The sequence below is a fragment of the Hyaena hyaena genome, unplaced genomic scaffold, assembly GCF_003009895.1.
Source record: "Hyaena hyaena isolate Hyena2069 unplaced genomic scaffold, ASM300989v1 scaffold_1570, whole genome shotgun sequence".
NCBI lineage: Eukaryota > Metazoa > Chordata > Mammalia > Carnivora > Hyaenidae > Hyaena > Hyaena hyaena.
In genome coordinates, this window is record NW_024082206.1 from 26,920 (window position 1) to 50,076 (window position 23,157).

General features: G+C 34.6%; 1 protein-coding gene across 4 annotated transcripts in view; it reads right to left on the minus strand.

The window, feature by feature from the left end:
- TMTC3 (transmembrane O-mannosyltransferase targeting cadherins 3) overlaps positions 1–23,157 on the minus strand; it is a 61,699-nt gene that overhangs the window by 16,219 nt on the left and 22,323 nt on the right. For all 4 annotated transcript variants that reach the window (XR_005526929.1, XM_039224241.1, XM_039224242.1 and 1 more), the window contains exons 7-12: positions 17,073–17,325; positions 11,896–12,044; positions 9,511–9,631; positions 7,184–7,295; positions 2,942–3,045; positions 319–488 (exon numbers count right to left, since the gene is read on the minus strand). Coding sequence is in view for 3 of the 4 variants with exons in the window: in XM_039224241.1 (XP_039080172.1) it covers positions 319–488; positions 2,942–3,045; positions 7,184–7,295; positions 9,511–9,631; positions 11,896–12,044; positions 17,073–17,325 (909 nt within the window). In the remaining variant the exon portion in view is untranslated. The remainder of the gene's footprint in view (positions 1–318; positions 489–2,941; positions 3,046–7,183; positions 7,296–9,510; positions 9,632–11,895; positions 12,045–17,072; positions 17,326–23,157) is intronic.

Consider the following 23,157-nt stretch of genomic DNA (forward strand, 5'->3'; position numbering starts at 1 on the left):
TATTAGAATTATTAGAAAATATAAGTTTCAGGTGTTTAATTAAGAATGAATGTGACAATAAGAAGCAAATGAAACTAAGAAGCTTCTACTCTTTCTTTCATATAAAACCTTAGTTTGTTATGACAGGTTAAAGGCAATTTCAAACCAAATCAATTAAATTTTATTTTAAGTATAAAGTAGGCTATGCTTCTACGCTCTTGGTTGCCAACTAAGATTACTAAAAGAAAAAAGGAAGGGAATTTAGTTCAGACAGTCAAAATGTACATGCAGATGCAGCTTCAAGTCTCTATACTGACAGTGTAAAGGAAACCATGATACCTGCTAATATAAGCCTGCTTGAAGTCGGGTCTCATGCTTATTGCTTGTCGGTATAGCTGATCTGCTTCTTCCAGGCGGGACTCATTTGCTCTGATCAGATTGGCCAGATTAATATAAACATTTAAGTGGTTAGGCGCAATTCTGGCTGCATATTTTTTACCAGGAATGATCTATTCAGGGAAAACATAACTTGATTATCTCAGTACCAAATAAAAATAAAAAATAAGTATTCCTCTTAGCTTACTTAAAATATGCATGACATAAAAGGTTATGGAACCAGTTTTACTATTATATTAAAATAAGTCAAAAATGTGAAAGCACCTGCAGTATTTACAAAACGTTAATAAAGTAATGAATACTTTGTGGTATTAAAAGACAGAGTATTTTTTCATTCATGCTAGGTCAACGGAGTATTGTTAGCTTTTTTTTTTTATATGCATTTTATAAAATCCCATAAATTTAAACTTTAGAGGCTAAGGTCTGTTAGCTTATTTGTATCAGACAAGGAATAGAAAGAACTCAGGTCTCTTTCCTCTAGTGTATTTATTACACCATATCAACTTCCATGTTGTTGGCAACTTATTTCCTGGTTGTGACAATAGGACGGTTAATTTTGTTAAGACTCCTACTAAAGCCTCACTTGTCTGGTAGAATTAGGAAATAAAAGTCTCATATTAACTGATTATTCAGGTAAAGTAAAGGTTATAAAATATATAAAGACACAAATTTTCAATGAAAATAAATTATATCTGATAAAAGACTATATTGAACACAGTTTAACTTTACAATTTTAGGACTGAAACAATGCTTAAGAGATCATGTGGTCCAACTGCTTTTAAAACATTTCTCAAACTATATCTAATCATTTTAATATAACTATTAATATAATACTAATATATACTACCATCGAGAAAACAGTAGTGCAGGTTTTTAAAAACGTTTTTTTTTTTAATGTTTATTTATTTTTGAGAGACAGAGAGACATAGCGTAAGCAGGGGAAGGGCAGAGAGAGAGGGAGACACAGAATCTGAAGCAGGCTCTAGGCTCTGAGCTGTCAGCCCTGAGCCCGACACAAGGCTCAAACTCATGAATCACGAGATCATGACCTGAGCCAAAGTTGGCTGCTTAACCGACTGAGCCACCCAGGCGCCCCTGCAGTGCAGGTTTTTAAATGTTTAATTATTTTTGAGAGAAAGAGAGAGAAAGCATGAGTGGGGGAAGGGCAGTGAGAGAGGGAGACACATAATCTATAGCAGGCTCTAGGCTCTGAGGGTGTCAGCACAGAGCCCCACACAGGGCTTGAACTCACTCACAAACTTCAAGTTATGACCTGAGCCAAAATCGGACACTTAATCAACAGAGCCACCCAGGTGTCCTGCAAACTCAAACTATCTTTTCTGATGAGAGATCGATCTGACTTTCCAATTTTCATGCTATACTGTAATACCAATAAATTTTGTGCCTCTGTTATTGTAACAACTGAACATAATATAGCAAAAGGTGTATCCCCTCATTTTATTATTGTTTTATTCATTTATCTTTTGATAGGAATAATGTTGCATTTAATGCTAATGCATATATATAAAAATTTCTTCACTTAAACTCATTCAACTCACTGATAACTTGTAATCATTCAGAATATCTAAAATTCCTAAATTTCTAAAAAAATTTTTTTAATGTTTCATTTATTTCTAGGAGAGAGAGAGAGAGACAGCGTGAGCAGGGGAGGGTCAGAGAGAGAGGGAGTGACAGACTCTGAAACAGGCTCCAGGCTCCGAGCAGGCAGTCAGCACAGAGCCTGATGAGGGGCTTGAACCCACGAACCGCGAGATCATGACCTAAGCGGAAGTCAGACACTTAACCGACTAAGCCACCCAGGTGCCCCTAAAAATTTTTTACATAGAAAAGTTTAACCTTTTTCTTTTTAAAGTTTATTTTCTTTTTGACAGAGAGAGAGCGTGCAAGCATGTGGGAGGGGCAGAAATAGAGAATCCCGAGCAAGCTCCACAATATCAAGTGCAGAGCCCAATGCGGGGCTCAACCTAACCAACTGTGAGATCATGACCTGAGCCAAACGCAAGAGTTGGATGCTTAACCAACTGAGCCACCGAGGCTCCCCTAGAAAGTTTTTTTTTAATTAAGTGAACTATAAAAGTAAATATAATCCTTTATAAAACTTGTAGTACTATGCTAAGCAAAATAAGTCAGAGAAAGACAACTACTATATGGTTTCACTCATATGTGGAATTTAAGAAAGAAAACAAATAAGTAAAGGGGGAAAAGAAAAGAGCGTCAAACCAAGAACAGACTCTTAAATACAGAGAACAAACTGATAGTTTGGTAAGAGGGAAGATGGGGAAGGACGGGAGGGAGATGGGTGAAATAGGGAATGGGGATTAAGAAGTGCACTTGTATGAAAGTGCTGAATCATTATATTGTACAGCTGAAACTAATACCACACTGTATGTTAACCAGAATTTAAATGAAAGCTTGTAGTAATAAATTATTTATCGAACACTTTACATTTACATTAGCAAATTGAAGAAAAGATAATCTAGGTAATTCTATTCAATATGCACATCTAGTAGATATGACACAATAGGAATAAATTATGACAACTTACTTGGGGCATCAGGGACTTAGCCATCATATAAGATTCTTCAGCTTCTTTGGTTCTATTTAAATTTTTATAAGTTCTTCCTACATTCATGTGAGCACCAATATCATCTAAAATTTTAAAAAAATCATTTGTTGGGAAATATACTAAATAGTATTCAAAGTAAACCAAATGTTTCTAACAAAACACAGGCCAAAAAATGCAAAAGCGAGGAACAGGTCCTGCATCCTCCTTAAAGTTCTAACGCAGAATGATCAATGGTATACTAGAAAATTATGTCATAAAGTACTCTAAGGATAGAAAATGCATATATAACATGAAAAAACTATTTGAATGGATCCTGAAAGGCTAAGACGTGAGAGGGGAGATATAGAGGTAATAAAGAAATTTCTATCATTTCTCTTCAGTAGATTTTACTATACTATACTAAGGCTTGCTTTCATTTCCTTGATTGGATAGCTCAGGAATTCACTCAAATTGTATGGCTCAACTCTAAAAGTAAAAAGATCTACAAGTGAAAAAGATCATGATTTCTAAAATTATTTCCAATGTTATAACTAACAAATATACATGCATGGTGGGATAGGGCAAAGAGACTGAAAAAATTTTGCAATTTTGTTTTTAAAAATTTTGTGAATGTGGTCAGAATGCAAGTATAATAAAAGATCAGGATTCTCTAGCACCACTTAAGATGCAGTAGCCCATCCTACATAAAATACTTATAACTTTTTAAAAGGTTGTGTTACTACCAGTGTGTCAGAAACTTCTAATTTTCTGATATGGAGAATCAAACCCACAGCAAATTTTTTTCAGGGAAAGAGAAAATAAGCTACTTAAATAAGAAAGATATTAGGGCCCATTGCACACTAGTTTTAGGACACCTTTCCCAGTAAATATGTCAAAGATTTGGAATAAAGATAGAAGGGAGAAGATCTTAAATCAGACAAACAGTATTTATTGAACATGAATCTCTAGCAGACAGGACAAGGTTTCACATTATGATTACTACTTGTCTGTGAAACCATGATTTTGCAACTGTGTTTGTTTTCTGATTGTACCTTCTAGGACACACAGGGGCCAAGCACATTTATCTTAGGGATTCCCTTAGGAGGAGAGTAACAGTCCTAAAATCTTGTTACATTATGTTTTAGGCCGGTTACTGTGCACACTGTGCAGAAAATGTCACATGCAGTACAAATTTGGTTAAAGAGGTAAGGGACAAGATTGGGAGGAAAGGGTCGATTTTTTGTTTTTTGATGTATTGCTGATTCCAAGGGGTTTCAGGAGAAGGAAAGGGGGGAAAAAAGGGAAAAAAATTGCTTAGGCAAACCATTCCCAATTCTGGCTGCAAATCAGGATACCTATGTACTTTTAAAAAGTCATATAACCTCAGCACCACCTAGCTCTATCAAAATAGAATCTATAGAAACAGGACCTATGAAAATGTTTTTAAAAGGTTTCAAAGGAGGTTCTGATGTAGAACCAAGGCTGAAATTCACTGCATTACCAAGTGCATATAAAAATAGAGTAGGTAGTCCTTGCTCTTATATAGCTCTTTTTTTTTTTAATTTTTTTTTTTTTAATTTATTTCTAGGAGAGAGAGAGAGACAGCGTGAGCAGGGGAGGGTCACAGAGAGAGGGCGTCACAGAATCCGAAACAGGCTCCAGGCTCTGAGCTGGCAGTCAGCACAGAGCCCGACGCGGGGCTCGAACCAACGAACAGCGAGATCATGACCTAAGCGAAAGTCGGACGCTTAACCGACTAAGCCAACCCAGGCGCCCCTATATAGCTCATTTTTTAAAGTCAAATAAATCTATATAATTTATTTTTATATATTTTTAAGTTTAAAAATTTTTATTTTTTAAATTCTTTTTAAAAAATGTTTATTTGAGAGAGAAAGAACATAAGGAGGGGAGGGGCAGAGAAAGAAGGAGACAGAGAATGCAAAGCAGTTTCCAAAACTGTGGGGCTCCAACCTCTGAACTGTGAGATCATGACCTGAGCCAAAGTCAGATGCTCAACTGACTGAGCTACCCAGGCTCCTCAAATCTGTACCTATTACTATAGAGATTAGAAAGTTACTTAGGAAAAACTAAGAACCTTAAAATATTATGAAGTAATAATTTAAGGAAAGAACAAAGAAACTGGTAGTTTAGATAAACAAAATTATCAGTGAAGTATTTACAATGCTACTGACATCATCCCAATCAATCTTAGAAAAGAAATAGCTTGGGGCACCTGGGTGGCTCAGTCAGTTAAGCGTCAGACTTTGGCTCAAGTCATAACCTCATGGCTCATGGGTTTGAGTCCCACATTGGGTTCTGTCCTGACAGTTCACAGCCTGGAGTCTGCTTCATATTCTGTGTCTCCCTCCCTCTCTCTCTCTCTCTGCACTTCCCCCTTTCACACTCTATCTTCTCTCAAAAATAAACACTAAAAAAAAAAAAAAAATTGTTTTAATGAAAAAAAAATAAAAGAAAGAGGTTATCCACTTGGATGAAAGACAAGGCAAATTAATACCCACTGAAAACAGGTTCTTAAAACTATGGCAAGGAGACAATTGTCATCAGTGCAGACTTCAGACACTAGAATAAGGTAGCCCTATTTTCTCAAAGAACTAAGATAGCAATTAGATATCCTACAACACAGCTAATAAAATGAAAGACAAAATTTCTAAGCAATTTCTTATAAGTTACAAAGTTTTAAGATTCCAGAGAAGGAAATTACCATTATTGGAGTAAATTTGAAAAGCAAACAAACAAAAAGGATTAGGAAAGCATACAAGATATAAAAAGCAATGACGTTTAAATGACTTATAAAGAGCTACAGTATTTCAACGAACAATCCTGCTATTATGAGTGTGCCATCCAAACCAATAGCACGAATCTCGCAGTCTATCTTTAATTCAATGTAAATGAGAACTGGGAAGTACTCAGCAACTTTGTGTCTAATCATTCTTTTTCCACCAACAATGAAGCTAATAAGCATTTTCACACTGATAGTCCCTGGCATTTATGTTGCTTTCCAGTACTTCCTATCTACAAAATTATCTGTCAATTCATTTAAAGAGGTAAATTTATAAACACCTGAAAACTTCTAAATACTCTTTAAAATCATTTCCATATTGACAACATCAACGTTGAAATATGAGTCCATGATTTTTTTTCAGATAAACAGTTTCAAAGATTTGGACATAAAAATGAAATCAAAACAAATTTCACAGAACTCTAGTGTTCCTTGACAAAAATCTATCCATGTCTTGTAAAGATGTTTATAGACGCTGTAATTCCATTTGTAAAAATTTTATCTTTGTGAATTGGAATTTTTTAAAACACCTGTAACCATCGAAACAAAACAAATTACACTTTTTCCTCTAACACAACATGCTTGTCACCTTCTCAGACCACTGCATAGTTTATATTCTTATTCTGGCTAAGCAAGAAAAGCCTTCAGACTCAATATTTTATTTTTTTAAAGTAATTTTAAAATGTTATGAATCCCTGTTTATGTGCTCAACTATTCCAAGGTTTTGAATATCTATATACTTGTTACTCCAAATTTTTACATCTAGTCCTGATAGCCCTTATCTCCAGTCTTTTATGAATCTATTTGTGTATGTCTAACATGGATAAAAAAATGACTCTTGCCATACATGAGATACCTATACATACATGCCATTTCATCTATTACATCTATGAAGAACACAAAGAAAGAAAAGAACAAGCTGTCTCTAAATACCAAATTCAATGTTTCTAACTTGACATATTTTTTTTCAAGTACTTTATATACGTACAATGGAGGGGCAAAGAGAGGGAGGGAAAGAATCTCAGATAAACTGGTTTACCTGTTGTCTTAGCCTATGGCTTATTAGAAACAGCAATTTTGAGAATATGGAAGAGAAGTTACACTAAAGGGAGTATCAGCAAGTATCTCAAAAAAGGCAAAAAGTGACAACCAACAGTGAGGGGAAAATTTATTTCAAAACTGAGTGCTTGTACCTGACAACGGTACACTCCACCAAAATTGTTTATCGGTACCACCCGACAACTCTATGTCAAAAAAAAAAAATTCTTTAAATGTCTAAGTAGCTCTAACATATAATCCAACTCAAAATAAGCCAGCATCGAGCGCTGTAGTGTTCAAGTCACCCGGAATAAAGTTTGAAAATAAAACTCTATACTCCCCAAATATAATTCAAGTTTTAAAAAGAAACTATTCAAATAGTTTTATTAATTAATAGTGCTTACCTGGCTGTACATGAGTAGCCTGTAAGAAATATTTCAAAGCTCTCTCAAAGTTCTTTTCATTTTCTAGAGCATGACCCACATTATTCCATAATTTGGCATTATTTTTATTTACCTTAAATACATAAGCATAGATAGAAATTAGTTACAATTAAAAAAATACAACTCGAATTAACACAGATATTTATTTGGTATACCACTAGGAATGGAGTATTCTAGAGATATCCATGAATGGGTGAAGGTGGTCAAAGGAACAGACTTTCAGTTACAAGATAAATAAGTTCTATGGATGCCAAGTACAACATGGTGACTATAGTTAACAATGCTGTAATGTATATTTGAAAGCTGCTAAGAGAGTATATCTTCAAAATTCTCATTAAAAGAAAAAGGTTGTAATTGTGAGGTAATAGATGTTAACTTATTGCAGTAATTATTTTGTAATATATCTATAAATCAAATCATTATGTTGTACACCTTAAACTAATACAAAGTTATATGTCAATTATAACTCAATAAAACTTGAAAAAGTAATTTAGACTTTCTCCCAAAAGAGAAAAATTTGTGTGTTTGTAGATAGATAGATAGATAGATAGATAGATAGATTCAGATATATCTCCAATTAACACAGATATTTGTTTGGTATATTATTAGAAATGGAGTGTTTGTTGGAGGTATACCTGGAGATGAGAAAGGAGCCAAATGAACACGGCTTCACCAAATTTACTCTCCCTTTCCTTTTAACATTAATATACTAAAACCACAGCAGTCTGATTTCATATTTTATATTAGAATTTTACTAAAACTTTTATTTGATCAAAGCAGCACGGGGTGCTAACTGGCTCAAACAGTAGAGAATGAACTCCTAATCTCAGGGTTGTGAGTTCAAGTCCCACACTGGACACAGAGTTTACTAAAACGAAAACCAAAAAACAAGCCACAGTGCTGTTTGAAAACTCCTGCTCTATTTACATTCTTTTAGGAGAGAAGGTATGTGAACATAAGAATATATTTAACACTGCACCATTTATTTTTTAGACTTATTATAAAGTTATTTATATGATCTATTATGGTAACAGGAACCCTGGGATTAAAGTTCTAAATTGATCTGTGCTTTCGGAGTTCACTGATGATGGGGATGGTGTTCCGGCAGGAAGAGGATGGTACCTGGCCAAGGAACTAGCTTCAGTGACTACGGCTGTGGTTTTGAGATTGTCTTGGCTTAAATAAGCAAAATTCTTGAAAATTATGGGGATCCATTGGTATTTCCGGAGTGCAGATTAAGAATGGTAATGAGGTCTATTTATAAACTTCTGAGCTAGAGGAAAGAATGGAGTTACTGAGACTAAAGGATAGTCATGTGATACTAAACTGATGTCAAATCAAGCAGTCACATTGACTACTGGAATGAGGCAGTATTCTAGTAAAGTCAGGCAATGGACACTACACAAATAGTCAAAAAGAATTTAGAAATTTATAGATTTGAAGAGAAACAGCTGAAAAACAAAGTCAATGCTTTTAACTTTCACAAAAGACATATTTTATGATTTTTAAAAAGACTTTATTCTCAGATGTTGTCCATCCCACAGAAATGTTTTATCACTCCTTTCTGCCAGTTCCTCTCTTAACTACCATATTGTAACCACTGGTTATCTTCCACACAGTAAGGTGACATTTTTTGTTATGCATTTTATTTCATTGAATCTAAGATGCTATCAATTCTAAGACTTACCATTAAGGAAAAAAAAAGCTACTAATTGTTAAGATGCCTCTCACTGTAAGATTTATTCTGGTTTTAGAGATGTTAGAGGTAAAAATTTTAAAAAAGTGCACCTTCAGAACTACTGAACTATATATAAATATATATAATATTCTTATTTAAGAATTTTTTTAATGTTTATTTTTGAGGAAGAGAAATAGAGCGTGAGCAAGGGAGAGGTAAAGAGAGAGGGAGACACAGAATCCAAAGCAGGCTGAGTTGTCAGCACAGAGCCTGATGTGGGGCTTGACCTCAAAAGCTATGGGATCATGACCTGAGCCAAAGTCGAACACTTAACCAACTGAGCCGCCTAGGCTCCTCTATGGTATTCTTAAACATTTTATTAGCATTTGAGCTTCTAACAACTGTATAGTATTTAGGAAATTATCCATGTATGATGTAGACATCCAACTAAGTACTATTCAGAGCACTGGTTACATTATATATTATATAAAGAACAAATTTTTATTAATCTTTTAGTGAAGTACTTAAAATAGTTAACTGTCAATTTAAATGTAAACATGTTACGTATCATTAATGACATACTTTCCTGTTATTCTGGGTAATACTTTACCTTCAAGGCTGACATAAACAATGTATATTCAGACTCCCAATCCCAATTTCTGTGGAGTGTTTTTAAGGCATGAGTGAATATCACCATAGACAGACAAACCCAAGATAGCTTTTTTAATACACTGTTTAAGAGGAAAAAAGAAAAAGAAAAACAACATTGTCTATATCACCAGAAGCATTTTACCTTTCAGAATAGAGGTAAGAAATGTTAAATATCCCCAAATATCATGTTTGAGTTTATTCTAAGGAATGAGGATCATTCTAATAATCATTCAACTTCAAAGGCAATAGCAACGAAATTATGCACACTACCTTCTACTTCAGTCTTCAATTATATTAAATATTCCACAACCTGTCTCTATTTCAAAAATTCTGTTTAGATAATGATAAACTGATAAACCAACTTTTAAGTATTAACTTTCCTTTTGGGCCCTTTACTTACAACTTGAACATTCTTTTTTACATTTTTTTTAACGTTTTATTTATTTTTGAGAGAGACGGAGACACAGCATGAGCAGGGGCAGGGCAAAAAGAGAGGGAAACACAGAATTGGAAGCAGGCTCCAGGCTCTGAGCTGTCAGCACAGAGCCCTACGAGAGGCTTGAACCCACAAATTGTGAGATCATGACCTGACCTGAAGTTGGACGCCCAATCAACTGAGCCACCCAGGTACCCCACAACTTGAACACTCTTAGTTGTGTTTATCAAGGGTCACTTTTATCACTGGATGTATTTTAAAATATTGTGGCTTACCGAGACTGCATCTATACCACAGATTATCATGACATTCTTCGAATATTTTTACATTCTAAAGCTAGAGTTACTTATGATAAGTCATAGTAAAACTAACTCTTTATGTAATAGGTACAAATTACTTATATATAGCTTTAGGCTAATTATTTGGGACTCAATTCCTCACGTATAAAAAGGTTATACTTCAATAATCCCTATACTCACATTCATTACTAATGTTCTCGAGTCTATGTTTTTGTCTCAGTAACACAGTTTAACTTCTTTTATTTTGACAGATCCACTTAATCAGAATAAGAATACATGGATCATAAAGAACATGGATACTGGAAGCAGTAAGATGTAAATGTAAATCAAGACTCTACGGTTTACTAGTTGTGTGCTCTTAAGGTAATCTGGTTCAGTAACCTGTATGAGCTTCAATTTTCAAATGTGCATAACAGAGTTAAGGAATGTTAGACTTTTAAAAAAAAGTTTTAAATGCTTTTTTAAAAATTTATTTCTGAGAGAGAGAGAGAGAGAGAGAGTGAGCGAGCAGGGGAGGGTTAGAGAGAGAGGGAGACACAGAATCTGAGGCAGGCTCCAGGCTCTGAGCTGTCAGCACAGAGCCCGACGTGGAGCTCGAACCCACGAACCGTAAGATCATGACCTGAGCCAAAGTCGGATGCTTAATCGACTAAACCACCCAGGTGCCCCAAGGAATGTTAGATTAAATGAGAAAACAAATCTAAAAGGTCTATCATGGCTCTTGGCACCTGGTAAGCACTCAAAAACTGGTAGTCACTATAACTTGATACATGGGTAGAAGTTAAGAGAAAAGGCTTGGTAGATGTTAGCAAAAATTGTAGACATAGATGAGATCATCCAGAGAGAATATGCAGTGTGAGAAAAAAATGGCTGTGAATAAAACTCTGAGAAATAAATATTTAAAGAGCAGTTATAACAATAAGAATCTGAGAAGAGACTGAGCAGAGATGAATAGACATGTAAGAGAATTAGGAGAAAGACTTTAAACAGATGCCAGGGAAAGAACTTTTAAATACAAGCACTGACTGGATTTAGTTACTAGGATGAAATGATACAGAGCGAAGTCAGAATTCTGTGTATTGAACGATGACTAGGACGTGAGAAAGCAGAGTCAGTGACCATTTCTTGCATATATACAGTGTGAATACTCTGTTCCTTAATTGTTAGTTTGAGGCCACTAGGACATGGTAGTTATGATGAAGAGTGATGATATCAAATTACAGATTGCTTACTATATGCATTTTATATATATTAAATCAATATGACTCATTTAAGTAAGAAGGTTATATCATAGTTCACTGCATATGGAAGTGGAAATGGTAATTTGTAACTTAAGTCTCAATAATATCCTTGTTTTCATTTGGGTCTAACTCAAAGTGTGCTATGTCTCAGGCTTACAACAAAATGATATAAATAAGAGAAAGAACATAGGATGAGGTAGATGCCATGGAGCTTTCTTAACCTGAATTACAGAAAAATGAGATGATCACGATGAAAAATAAAAAGGCATAAAAGTATGACTTACAAAACTAAACATTTTAAATACTTAAATGTATCACACTTAATTCTATAGTTAGTAAGCATTAAATGAACTAATACTTTAATTCACCTTTTGTTTGATATTTTCTGCCATCCATGGGCCACCAAAATACAGAACCCCATGCTAGGAACATATAATACTCGCTCAGCAACAACAAATCCAACTGGGAAGAAAAGGTTTGATGCAGGAATAAATGGTAATGCCATTAGACAAAGTGCCTACAAAGAAAAATAAGATATTTCACTAAAGAAGTATGTGAACATTCAGCAGTTAAATCCAAATATTTCATCATATAATTTGAATAGTGTACTGGTGGACCATTTGAATAATACTGTAAACAATACTAACTTAAACACGAGGAAGGCAACTTAGGGATGGTAATAACAGACATCAGGATGTATGTCACCAAAGTGAGATCAAGCTGGAACTTATAACCAGGGCTCATCTAATTAGATAAAAAAAATATTTTGGGGGAGTATATCTAAAATAAGACAATTATATTTATACATCTAACATATATGTGTGGTAAAAATAAACTGATAGTGAAAGATGTTAACAAGTTTTAACGAAACAAAACCAAGCTTGCTAGTTCTTATAATTTTACTACTGTTAACTATGCACATCATATTGGAAATTGAAGGAATGACGTAAGGTGTACTTCACACAAGACAGCAGGGTACTACTTTTGTACCCCAGCACTACTTTGCATAACATTCTGACGGATCATCTACATTTAACAGAGGCTTAGTGTGTGTGTGTCTGTGTGTGTATACATACATATATATACATATATATATGTAAAATGCCCGTATTAAACAGTAGTCTTTTATTCTACAAGAATTTCTAAAAATGTAACACTGTACATTGAAATAAAACATCATAAAAATTCTTAGATTGTTTTTGCCATTTTGAAAATGAGTTAACATATGGTTTCCAGATTATAAAGCCATTAAAAAAGTAGGATACAAACAGCTAACACACAAATAACTTGTGAAACGAAGTTGGTTGTTATTAGGACATCTGTTTCTATGGATATATGCTTCCACACTGTTACTCTAATTTGTTTTATAGTATCTAATTGAATAACTATGCAAATTGTTCCTTCAGCTTCAGAAGTTTGAGAAGACTGTATTTTCTTTATTATACTTCGTTAGTAAAATATAGAGATGTACATACACTGAAAAACATACTTTCTCCGTATATCACAAATTAATGACCTGTAATGAGGAAATAACTCTAAAGTACTACCAAACTGCTCAGTATCATGCTAATTTATAGACCTGGAATTTTAGTGGTTTTTGACCAAAAAGGTAAAATATTAAGAGTACATAATTCACTATCCATTTCCCAAGAGTGCTTGATAAAACAACCAGCTAGCTGTGAAATGGAAATATTCCTAACTCTGTAGTCCTTTTCTAAAAACAAACATTTTTTAAAAATAATTCATGGCTTCCCTATAGCAATTTTATTTAAAAGAATTAAAAGTGTTATATTCATCCAAAGCTGTATTGGTTATGATGCATAAGCTACATACACAAAAAGCAATTTCACAAAAAAACCTACCGGTTCTTTGATAAGGAATGCCTTTAATGATCAACTTAATCAAAAGTTCTAATATGTTCTCTACTGGTATACGCCAACCTAGGTAACTATGGCCACCATAAGTTCCTTCTTCAGTAATGTAAAACTCTCTTTAAAAGAAAAGGTGTTAGGGACGCCTGGCTGGCTCAGATGGTTAAGCATCTGACTTCAGCTCAGGTGATGATCAGGTTTGTTGGTTCCAGCCCCATGTGGGGCTCTGTGTTGACAGCTCAGAGCCTGGAGCCTGCTTCAGATTCTGTGTCTCTCTCTCTCTGCCTCTCCCCCACTTGCACTCTGTCTCTCAAAAGTAAAAACATATTAAAAAAAAAAAAAAAAAAGAAACAAAGAAAAGGTGGTAGTGGAAGCTCAAAGAGTTTGGAACAAATCTCTTTTACTTCTTACTTCCTATGTAACATAAGATAAATGACTCAATTACGTTGCCAGTGTTTCTTCATAAATAAGGATTAATAACTGCTTATACTGTTGGGATACATGTGACATTTTATTTAATAAGTGCTTAACATGGTATCTGGTACTTGGCAGGTACTCCTCTACCCAATCCCTTCCATAGATCTTCAGAAAATATCACCATAAAAAATAACGTGTTTGGGACTATCTTAAGGCAGTTAGTTATACCTAAGGTCACAATGGTTCCTTTTTTATACACATAAAATTTATATAAATCTATGCTTACTTCATTAGCACTTCTTTTTTATTCAGCTTACATTACATAAATCATTATTTGCCAAAACTTTAAATTCACCCAACCTTCCTTGTTTTTCCTTTCTTTTAGCAGAACCTCAGTTTTGGAATGTGTTCTACCATATATCTGCTTTGTCAGTATTTACCTGAGCAACAAAGTACTACTAGAGACAGTCTCAAAGGAGAATAGATTAGTATCATCATAAATTCATGATCATCAACTTCAAACTGATTCTTAAGACTATTCGGAATTTCTAGGCTTTTTTGTTAGGCTCCCTCCCACTCTCCTATATTTTGAATCTTGATTACTTTACTCAACCTTTTGATCCACATCACTTTTAGCAGGCGACTGTACTTCCAAAGTTAGAGAGAAAACTAAAGCCATAAGACAAGAATCCCTTCAATTGCCTGCTCCTATACCTACCAATGTCCATATTCATGTGTATTTCCACCTATTCTGCGACGTTAAGAGGTGTCTCCATCTATCTCAAGCCAAACCTGACCTCTATCTACATTGCCCTTGATCCTCACAAATCTCACAATTAGCCATCCCTTCATTTACTTAGCCACCTTCTAATCACTGTATGGTTCCTATCCATCTTCAAATATGCTCTTGTCTCCCCAACCTTATATATCTCCTTTGACAACATACATTTTAGTTACCTTCCCCATTCATTATGTCCTTCAGGTGTAAAACAAGTTCCCACACTCTGAGGAAAGCACTTTTATAGCCAAGGTAACAAGTACCTGGTTTTAATCCCACTTAATCAACAGTTCAAATCAAGGAGTATGTTTTTGCAAATCAACTATTTAATGATATACCCTGCTTCTAAAAGTCAGCCAACTGAGTACTCCAATGAAAGTGATTCTCCTACTTCTGAAGGTACACTAAATATAGAACTTCATGCTTCCTCCAAGCTCTACATGAGATTATTAGTCTATTATGCTTGAAGCTGGCATAGTATTCTCTCACTTAGGTAGTAATCAATTCAAGTTTGCTCATTTTGTAAGATATTCAAAGTTGAGTTACCCTACAGATTGTCTACAGTAGGAATCTTCAGGTCTTCATCTCCTAATCAAATTTCTCCACAGAAATAAATTTAAGTAACTAATACACCTAAAAGAGGTCAAATATAACTGATCTCACTTTTCTGCTTCACAGCATCTGTTAGTGATAATCATTCCATCTTTCTTGAAACATTTGCTTACCTTTCTGTCCACTTGGTCTATCTCCTACTTTGGTTCATTCTTCTCTACACAATATCTAAATATAGAAGCTTTCTTATTTTTTTTATTTATTTCTATTTTTTTTCTCAAGTTAGTTAACATACAGTGTAGGCATGGCTTCAGAGTAGAACCCAATGATTCATCTCTTACATGACTCCCTGTGATCATCCCAAAAAGTGCCCTCCTTAATGCCCGTCACCCATTTAACAGCCCCCACCATCAACCCTCAGTTTGCTCTCTGTATTTAAGAGTCTCTTATGGTTTGCTATCTCCTCTGTCTTTATCTTATTTCTCCTTCCCTTCCCTTATGTTCATCTGTTAAGGTTCTCAAATTCTACATATGAGTGAAATCATACGATATCTTTCTTTGACTGATTTGTTTTAAGCAGGCTCTGCACCCAGTGTGGAGCACGACATAGGGCTTGAACTCAGGACCCTGAGAACAAAACCTGCACCGAGATCAAGAGTCGGATGCTTAACAGACTAAGGCACCCAAGTACCCTTAAATATAGGAGGGTTTTTTTTTTTTTTTTAAGAATTAGTTGTAGGTTTCTTTTCTTTTCACTCTATCTAGCCCCTTCAAATATCTACTCAGGAAGAATTAAGACCAAATACGCTAAGGCATTAATTATGTGTATGAATTATCTTCTATGCATCTAGAATAGTAATAGCTGGTTACGATCTTTGAGAAAAGTGACAAAACCCCAGTTGAAAAACCTCTATAACCTCCCCCCATAGACTATATTAATCACATTCTGGTTTCAATTACTATCTCTATGCTAATCAATCAAATTTTTATGTGCAGCTTAGGCATGTCCTCTGAACTCCAGGTACTATTCAAATTCTCCACTAGGATGAAACTCAACAGATTAAAAAATAATAGTAAAAATGATCTTTCTCCCAAACCCTATTTCCTTTCAATCTTCTCTATATATCACAGATTAACTTCAATTTTTCCAAAATGTCAGTTCCCTGGTAATCAGGGCCTTGTATTTATTTTTTATCATATTCTCAGTGCCTAAAATGCTGCCTGGAACACAGATAACAACAAAAAGCTTTTACGGAATGACTAAATTAACCTGGTGACTACAGCCAGGTATGATGTATTTGTAAAGCATTAAAAACACTTTCTGGCATATAGCAAATGCTCAAGAAAACATTAAAGCTTATTATTGTCTTCAAAAACTAAAAGGAAGAAAAAGCAAAATTGTTAGAAGTGACAGAAAAGAAATTTACAAAGAAATACATCTCTGAATAAGACGACTTTGTAAATAATCAGAGTCCTCTGAACACCGTAAAAAATATCTCACAGAATAATGAAAGTCTTACTAATGAGAACTAAAGGGTATATGTTTCTAGCTGTCTATCTTACGTGACACTCTTCTCTGTGTCAAGAAAACAAAGTATATAATACGATCAATTTCCTCAAAAGAAGTGAATAATCTACTTGTATAAAGAAACAGAAGATAATGATGCCAAAAGCGATGCTTCATGATATCAGAGTTCCTACCAATTAGGGAAATTCATAACCAGTTTTTATTTTACATACTGAATATATATATGCCTGCATCTGAAATGCTGTTATATATTAGGATAACCTAAAATATATTAATAAATTAGGGTGATGCTGAATATACAAAAATACTGTTTCTGAAGAAGATGCTTTGACAAATTAAAGGTGGTCTCTAAATCAAGTGAATGTTATATCATCTGAAAAATTATTAAAGTTTTCTTACCATTAAAACAGTCTTGGAGGAATCACCAGGGTATCTGAGACTGAATACCCCCAAAGCCCCCAAAAAGCAAAAGAAAGTAAATGTGGCAAGATTTCGAATATCTAGAAATGACTCTATAAGTGGTATTGTTCCCATGGTCCAATCACAGCAGAGTTCTGAAGGATTTAATAGAAGCCAAGCATTCAATGGAAGGAGGTAGTTAAAAGTTAGTTGCCTTGTAGGAGTTGGGCTTACAGCAGCTGGGTTATCAAACCTGTATAAAGATTGAAAAAAAGTTATTTAATCCAAAACACGTTTCAAACACAAAATTATGTAACATATAAATAAAATACCAAAAAGAGCAGTATTTCATATGTAATCTCACTTAAAATGACAAAATATTTATTATGAATACCTCATCCTCACTGGAGTTCAAAGTGTCTAACCTTTATGAAATATCTAGTTGAGTAACTATGAAAAACAGTTTGAAGGGCAACTAGGTTACCTATTTCTAATTTACTACTAGAATAATTCAGACATGTGTACTCTGCAGAAGAGCTTTCACTAAATTTCCCGATTAAAAGCAAAAAGAAGCATTTTATTGTTGTAGGTGTTATATGAGTGCTTCTGAGAACACTGATCAATGTTTCCTTCTGCATGAGATAGATGCTTCTTTCAGCACTAAATGCTAATAAAAATTATACTTCCTTGAAAGAATTACTGTTTTTCTTTTGTCATGGACAGAAAAAACTATATCACCCATGAGATTTTCCTCTTTGCTTAGACTTTTAGAAAGCTGAAACCAAAAAAAAATAAATTAAAAAAAATTAAAAAAAAGAAAGCTGAAACCAAATTTCCAGTATAGAAAAGTAACTGTATTTGCCCATATAACATTTTGTTTGTATTCTTTTTCTCTCAGTATATACTAACATAAGCTTATACTTTTTTTCCAGCATTTATTTAAATTCTAGTTAACATATATGGTAAAACATATGTGGTTTCTGTGCAGAATTTAGTGATTCATCAATTACATATAACACCCAGTGCTCATCTCAAGTGGCCCTCCTTAATAACCATCACCCAATATCTCCCACCCGCCTCCCTCCATCAACCTTCATTCAGTTTGTTCTCTATAGTTAAGAGTCTCTTAGGGTTTGCTTATATCCTATATTTGTCCAGGGCATAATATATTACATATACATTTCATTAATTCAGTCTGCTTCCTGCAAATTAAGTCAAGTCACAGTCAAATCATTTAAGTATATTTAAAATGAATGACATCAGATATTCATTTCTTTAGGCTACATTCAAAATTTTATTGGTTTTGTTAACATATAGTCTTTAAAAAACCCAATTTTTTATTTTAAAATGAATAGGTTAATTAAAAAAAACATCTACCATGTATTTGACTTGGTCTTCCTAAAAATTTAAAAGGCTGAGAAAAAGTAAATATGATTTGAAGAAATAATATCATTTTTAAAACTTTCATATTTGAATGGAGATGAAACAGAGATGAAAAACAGTTGATGCAAATTCTCTAAAAGGAATAATAAAAACAATAACTGAACATGAGGGTAAAGAAGGAAATATAAAATATATATTTACAATTCAATCTCTTTCCCATATTTTACTATTTAAAACAGTTGGTTCAGTTTATCGTGGCTAGACTCAGAAGTAAAAATTCATGAAGTTAGAAAGCAATTATTCTTTAAAGAAACAAATGCTACTGAAAGGAATAATTACGTGGAAATGTTAAAAAGAATGTAAGAGAATTATCTGAATAAAATTTTATCCTAACCAGGGCCAGCAATGCATTATCATGGACAGTACCCGAGCAAGATTTTGGTCTTCTGTTAAAAAAGATATTGCATGTAATGTTAGTCACTTAAATAAAATTGGATAAGGAACTAGTATAAATTTCATTTTACTTTTTATTTGTTTGAGAGACAGTGTGAGATAGGGAGGGGGAGGGAGAAGGGAAGGAGAGAGAGAGAGAGAGAGAGAGAGAGAGAGAATGAATGAATGAGAATCCCAAGCAGGCTCTGCACTGTCAGCGCAGAGCCCAATGCAGCATTTGATCCCATAAACTGTGAGATCATGATCTGAGTCAAAATGGAGAATTAGATGCTTAACTGACTGAGCCAACCAGGTGCCCCTATAAATTTCATTTTAAGTTTTACCTGAATAAGGTGAAATGGGAAAATGCTAAATGTTAGAGCAGGAAAACAAGATATGTAGACTGTTAAATTCAATAACTTTTACTTCTAGTCTTAAAGGAGTGAAGAACTGGACAAGATATCAGTATCAGGCCAAGAAAGACAGTGATACCTGAGAGAAGGAAAAAAAAAATGAGGGAAACTCTACCTGGGAAGTTCAATACTTGGATAAAGTTTTTAGTCTGTGAAGCAGTCAGGGGGAACCCAGTGGAGCCTAGGAGTATCCCTGAGTTGTGAAGATGGAAGTGGGATTCCTACCTAGGAGCCCATGGTGATAAAGTCCGTGGGGAGAATACCAGGGAGAAGAAAACTGCTGAGAAAGAGAACTCAGATCTATAGAGGGTCTCTCTCCAGTTTGTATTACTGATGAGAACTGATCGGCATATATATGTGAGGAAATACTTAAGGTCAGTGTAGTGGGTTAAACCACATCTCTCAAACATTCCTGTCTACCCAGAACCTCAGATATTTTCCTTATTTGGAAATAGGTTCTTTTTAAAAAAAAAACTTTTTTAAAAAATATTTTATTTACTTCTGAGAGAGAGAGAGAGAGACAGTGTGAACAGGGGAACGTCAGAGAGAGAGGGAGACACAGAATCCGAAACAGGCTCCAGGCTCTGAGCTAGCCGTCAGCACAGAGCCCGACACAGGGCTCGAACCCATGAACCATGAGATCATGACCTGAGCCGAAGTCGGACACAACCACTGAGACACCCAGGCGCCTCTGAAATAGGTTCTTTGTCAATGTAATTAGTGAAGTTAGGATGAGGTCATAGCAGATTAGGGTGAGCCTTAAATCTAATGTATAATGACTGCAGTGATACAGTAACACACCAACACACCAAAGACTGCTAGCAAACACTAGAAGCTACTAGCAAAGAAGCATGAAACAGATTCTTCCTGAGAGTCTTCAGAAGGAACCAACTGTGCCTGACACCATTTGGACTTTGGCCTTTACCACTGTGAGAGAATACATTTCTGCTGCTTTAAGCTACCCAGTTTCTGGCAATTTGTTACAGTAGCCCTAGGAAAAAATAATACAGTTAGGAAAGTACCTCGCAAAAGAATTAGATAAAAATTCTCAAATACCATACAGAGCTAGGAATAATTCCTCAGCAGCCAGAATGAAAATCCACATAAGTCACAGTTTATCAGACAGAATCAGTAGTGGAAGAAAATTAGCCCTATCATAAATGCTGCTGCTGGGGTCTCATATAAGAAAGCTCAAGAGCAAGACTAGAAGATGAAACATTTCTCAAACAACTTAAATGCATCCCAGAATAAAGCTCTAAAATATTTATAGGAATATATTAAAGTAAAACTCACATGTGGCATCTACTAAAAAATTGCTGGGCATGTGAAAAAGTAGAAACATATAATGAAGAGAAAAATTATTCAATGAAGAGAAAAATTATTCACTCTAAGAAATAACACACTCAAGAAAATTAGTAGACGAGGACATTAAAGGGATGAAACATATAGAAAAGGCTTAAACAGAACTTTTAGAGATGAAAACAATGTCTAAAATGAAAAAGAACTAGAAAAAATTAAAGGCAGACTAGACATTGCATAAAAAAGATTAGTGAACTTAAACACAAAGCAGAAGAAACAAAATGAAAACAGGGAGAAAACAGTTTTGGGAAAGGAATAATCAGAGCATTAGTATGACAACTTCAAAAGGCCTAATTCACATGTAATTTGGGGTTCTTGAAGAAGAATAGAAAAGTATTTTAAGAAGTAATGGCTAAAACATTTCCAAAATTTACATCAAGTAAAACCTACAGATTCTAAGCTCTATTAACCTAAACAAGACAAATGAAGATAAACAGAACAGTAACTAGAAACTTGTATCATTTGACCACCTTCACCCAAAGTTTACTGTAAGATAAGTATGTCCTGGGCAGTAACGTGCAGCATGAGGACTACAGTTTATGATGCTGTACTGTATATTTGAAAGTGGCAAAGAAAGCAGATCTTAATGGTTCTCATCACAAGAGAAATATTTCCTGTAATTATGTGTGGTGATAGATGGAAGTTAAGTAAACTTATTGTGATAATCATTTCTCGATATATATATATGTATATATATATATATATATTCTAAATCATGACACTGTATATCTAGAACTCATACAGTATATATATCAGTTACATCTCAATTAAAGAAAATAAAAACAGAAACAATGACAAAGAGAAAATAATAAAAGCAGGTGTAGAGAAAAAGACACATTATATGCAGAAGCATAATAAAGATGACGGGTTTTCCTAGCGAAAACAATGCAAGCTAGAAACTAGCAGAGCAACATTTTAGAGTCCTAAATGCAAAACAGTATGGAATTCTAAACTCAGTGAAAATATTCTTCAAAAACAAAGGTAAAATATACTTTTATATACAAAAGCTAAAACAACTTGGCATCAGCAGACCTACAGGTCAAGATAGGTTAAAAAAAAGTCCTTTAGTCACAAAGAAAAATGGTACAATATGAAAATCACATTAAATTATGTAAATAGACCAAACACCTTATTTAAAAAACAAATTATCTGACCAAACAAAAGGAAGACCCAACTATATGCAGCCAAAAGATATCAACTTTAAAGATACTGATAGCGGTGTCTTGGTGGCTCAGTGTTTGACTCTTGATTTCAGCTCAGGTCATGGTCTCATGGTTTGTACAGTCTCCCCTGTACTGGGCTCTGTGCTGACAGCATGGAGCCTGTTTGGGATTCTCTTTCTCCCTCTTTCTCAGCCCCTCTCCTGCTCTGCCTCTCTCAAATTAAAAGAACAAAAAACAAAAAAAACAATAACAAGATATTGATAGATAAAAAGCAAGGATGGAAAAAGATAAACCACGTAACTCTAACAAAAGATAAAGTGGATTTTTGAATAAAGATTACCACCAAGGATAAAGAAACTCATTAATAAAGGTAAAGGGATCAATTCATCAAGAGGACAGTATAATCCTACATGTTATACACTTGAAAATAGAGCTTTAATACACATGAAGTAGAGGTAACTGGATGGCTCAGTCCGTTGAGCATCTGACTTTGACTCAGGTCATGATCTCACTGCTCGTGGGTTTGAGCCCCGTGTCAGGCTCTGTGCTGAAAGCTCAAAGCCTGGAGCCTGCTTTGGATTCTGTGTCTCCCTCTCTCTCTGTCCTTCCCCCAGTTGCACTCTGTCTCTCTCTCTCAAAAATGAATAAATGTTGAAAAAAAAAACCTTAAGGGGTGCCTGGGTGGCTCAGTCGGTTAAGCATCTGACTTCGGCTCAGGTCATGATCTCAGTTTGTGGGTTCGGGCACTGCGTTGGGCTCTGTGCTGACAGCTAGCTCAGAGCCTGGAGCCTGTTTCAGATTCTGAGCTCCCTCTCTCTCTGACTCTTCCATGCTCACGCTGTCTCTCTCTTAGAAATATGTAAAAACATTAAAAAAAAAAATTAAACACATGAAGTATAAAAACTACAAGGAGAAATAGACAAATCTGTGATTATAGTCAGAGATATCAACATCCTGCTCTCAATAATTAATAGAAAAAGTAGACAAAAATCACCTAAATTATAGACGACTTATCACTTAGCAACCAATTAAGTTAAAATAATTACATCATTAGGTTAAAATCATTATTTTCATTTGGTGGTTTCATGAGGGTACTCAATATGTCAAAATTTACTAATTTGTACATTATAAATATATACATACAAGTTTTTTAAAAGCATTAGTTATACAATAAAGCTGTTAAAAAACCTCAATGTAGGGGTGCCTGAGTGGCTCAGTCAGTTAAGCAGCCAACTCTTGATTTCAGCTCAGATCATGATCTCATGGTTCATGAGATCGAGCCCTGTGTCAGGCTCTGCACTGATGACATAGAGCCTGCTTGGAATTCTTTCTTCC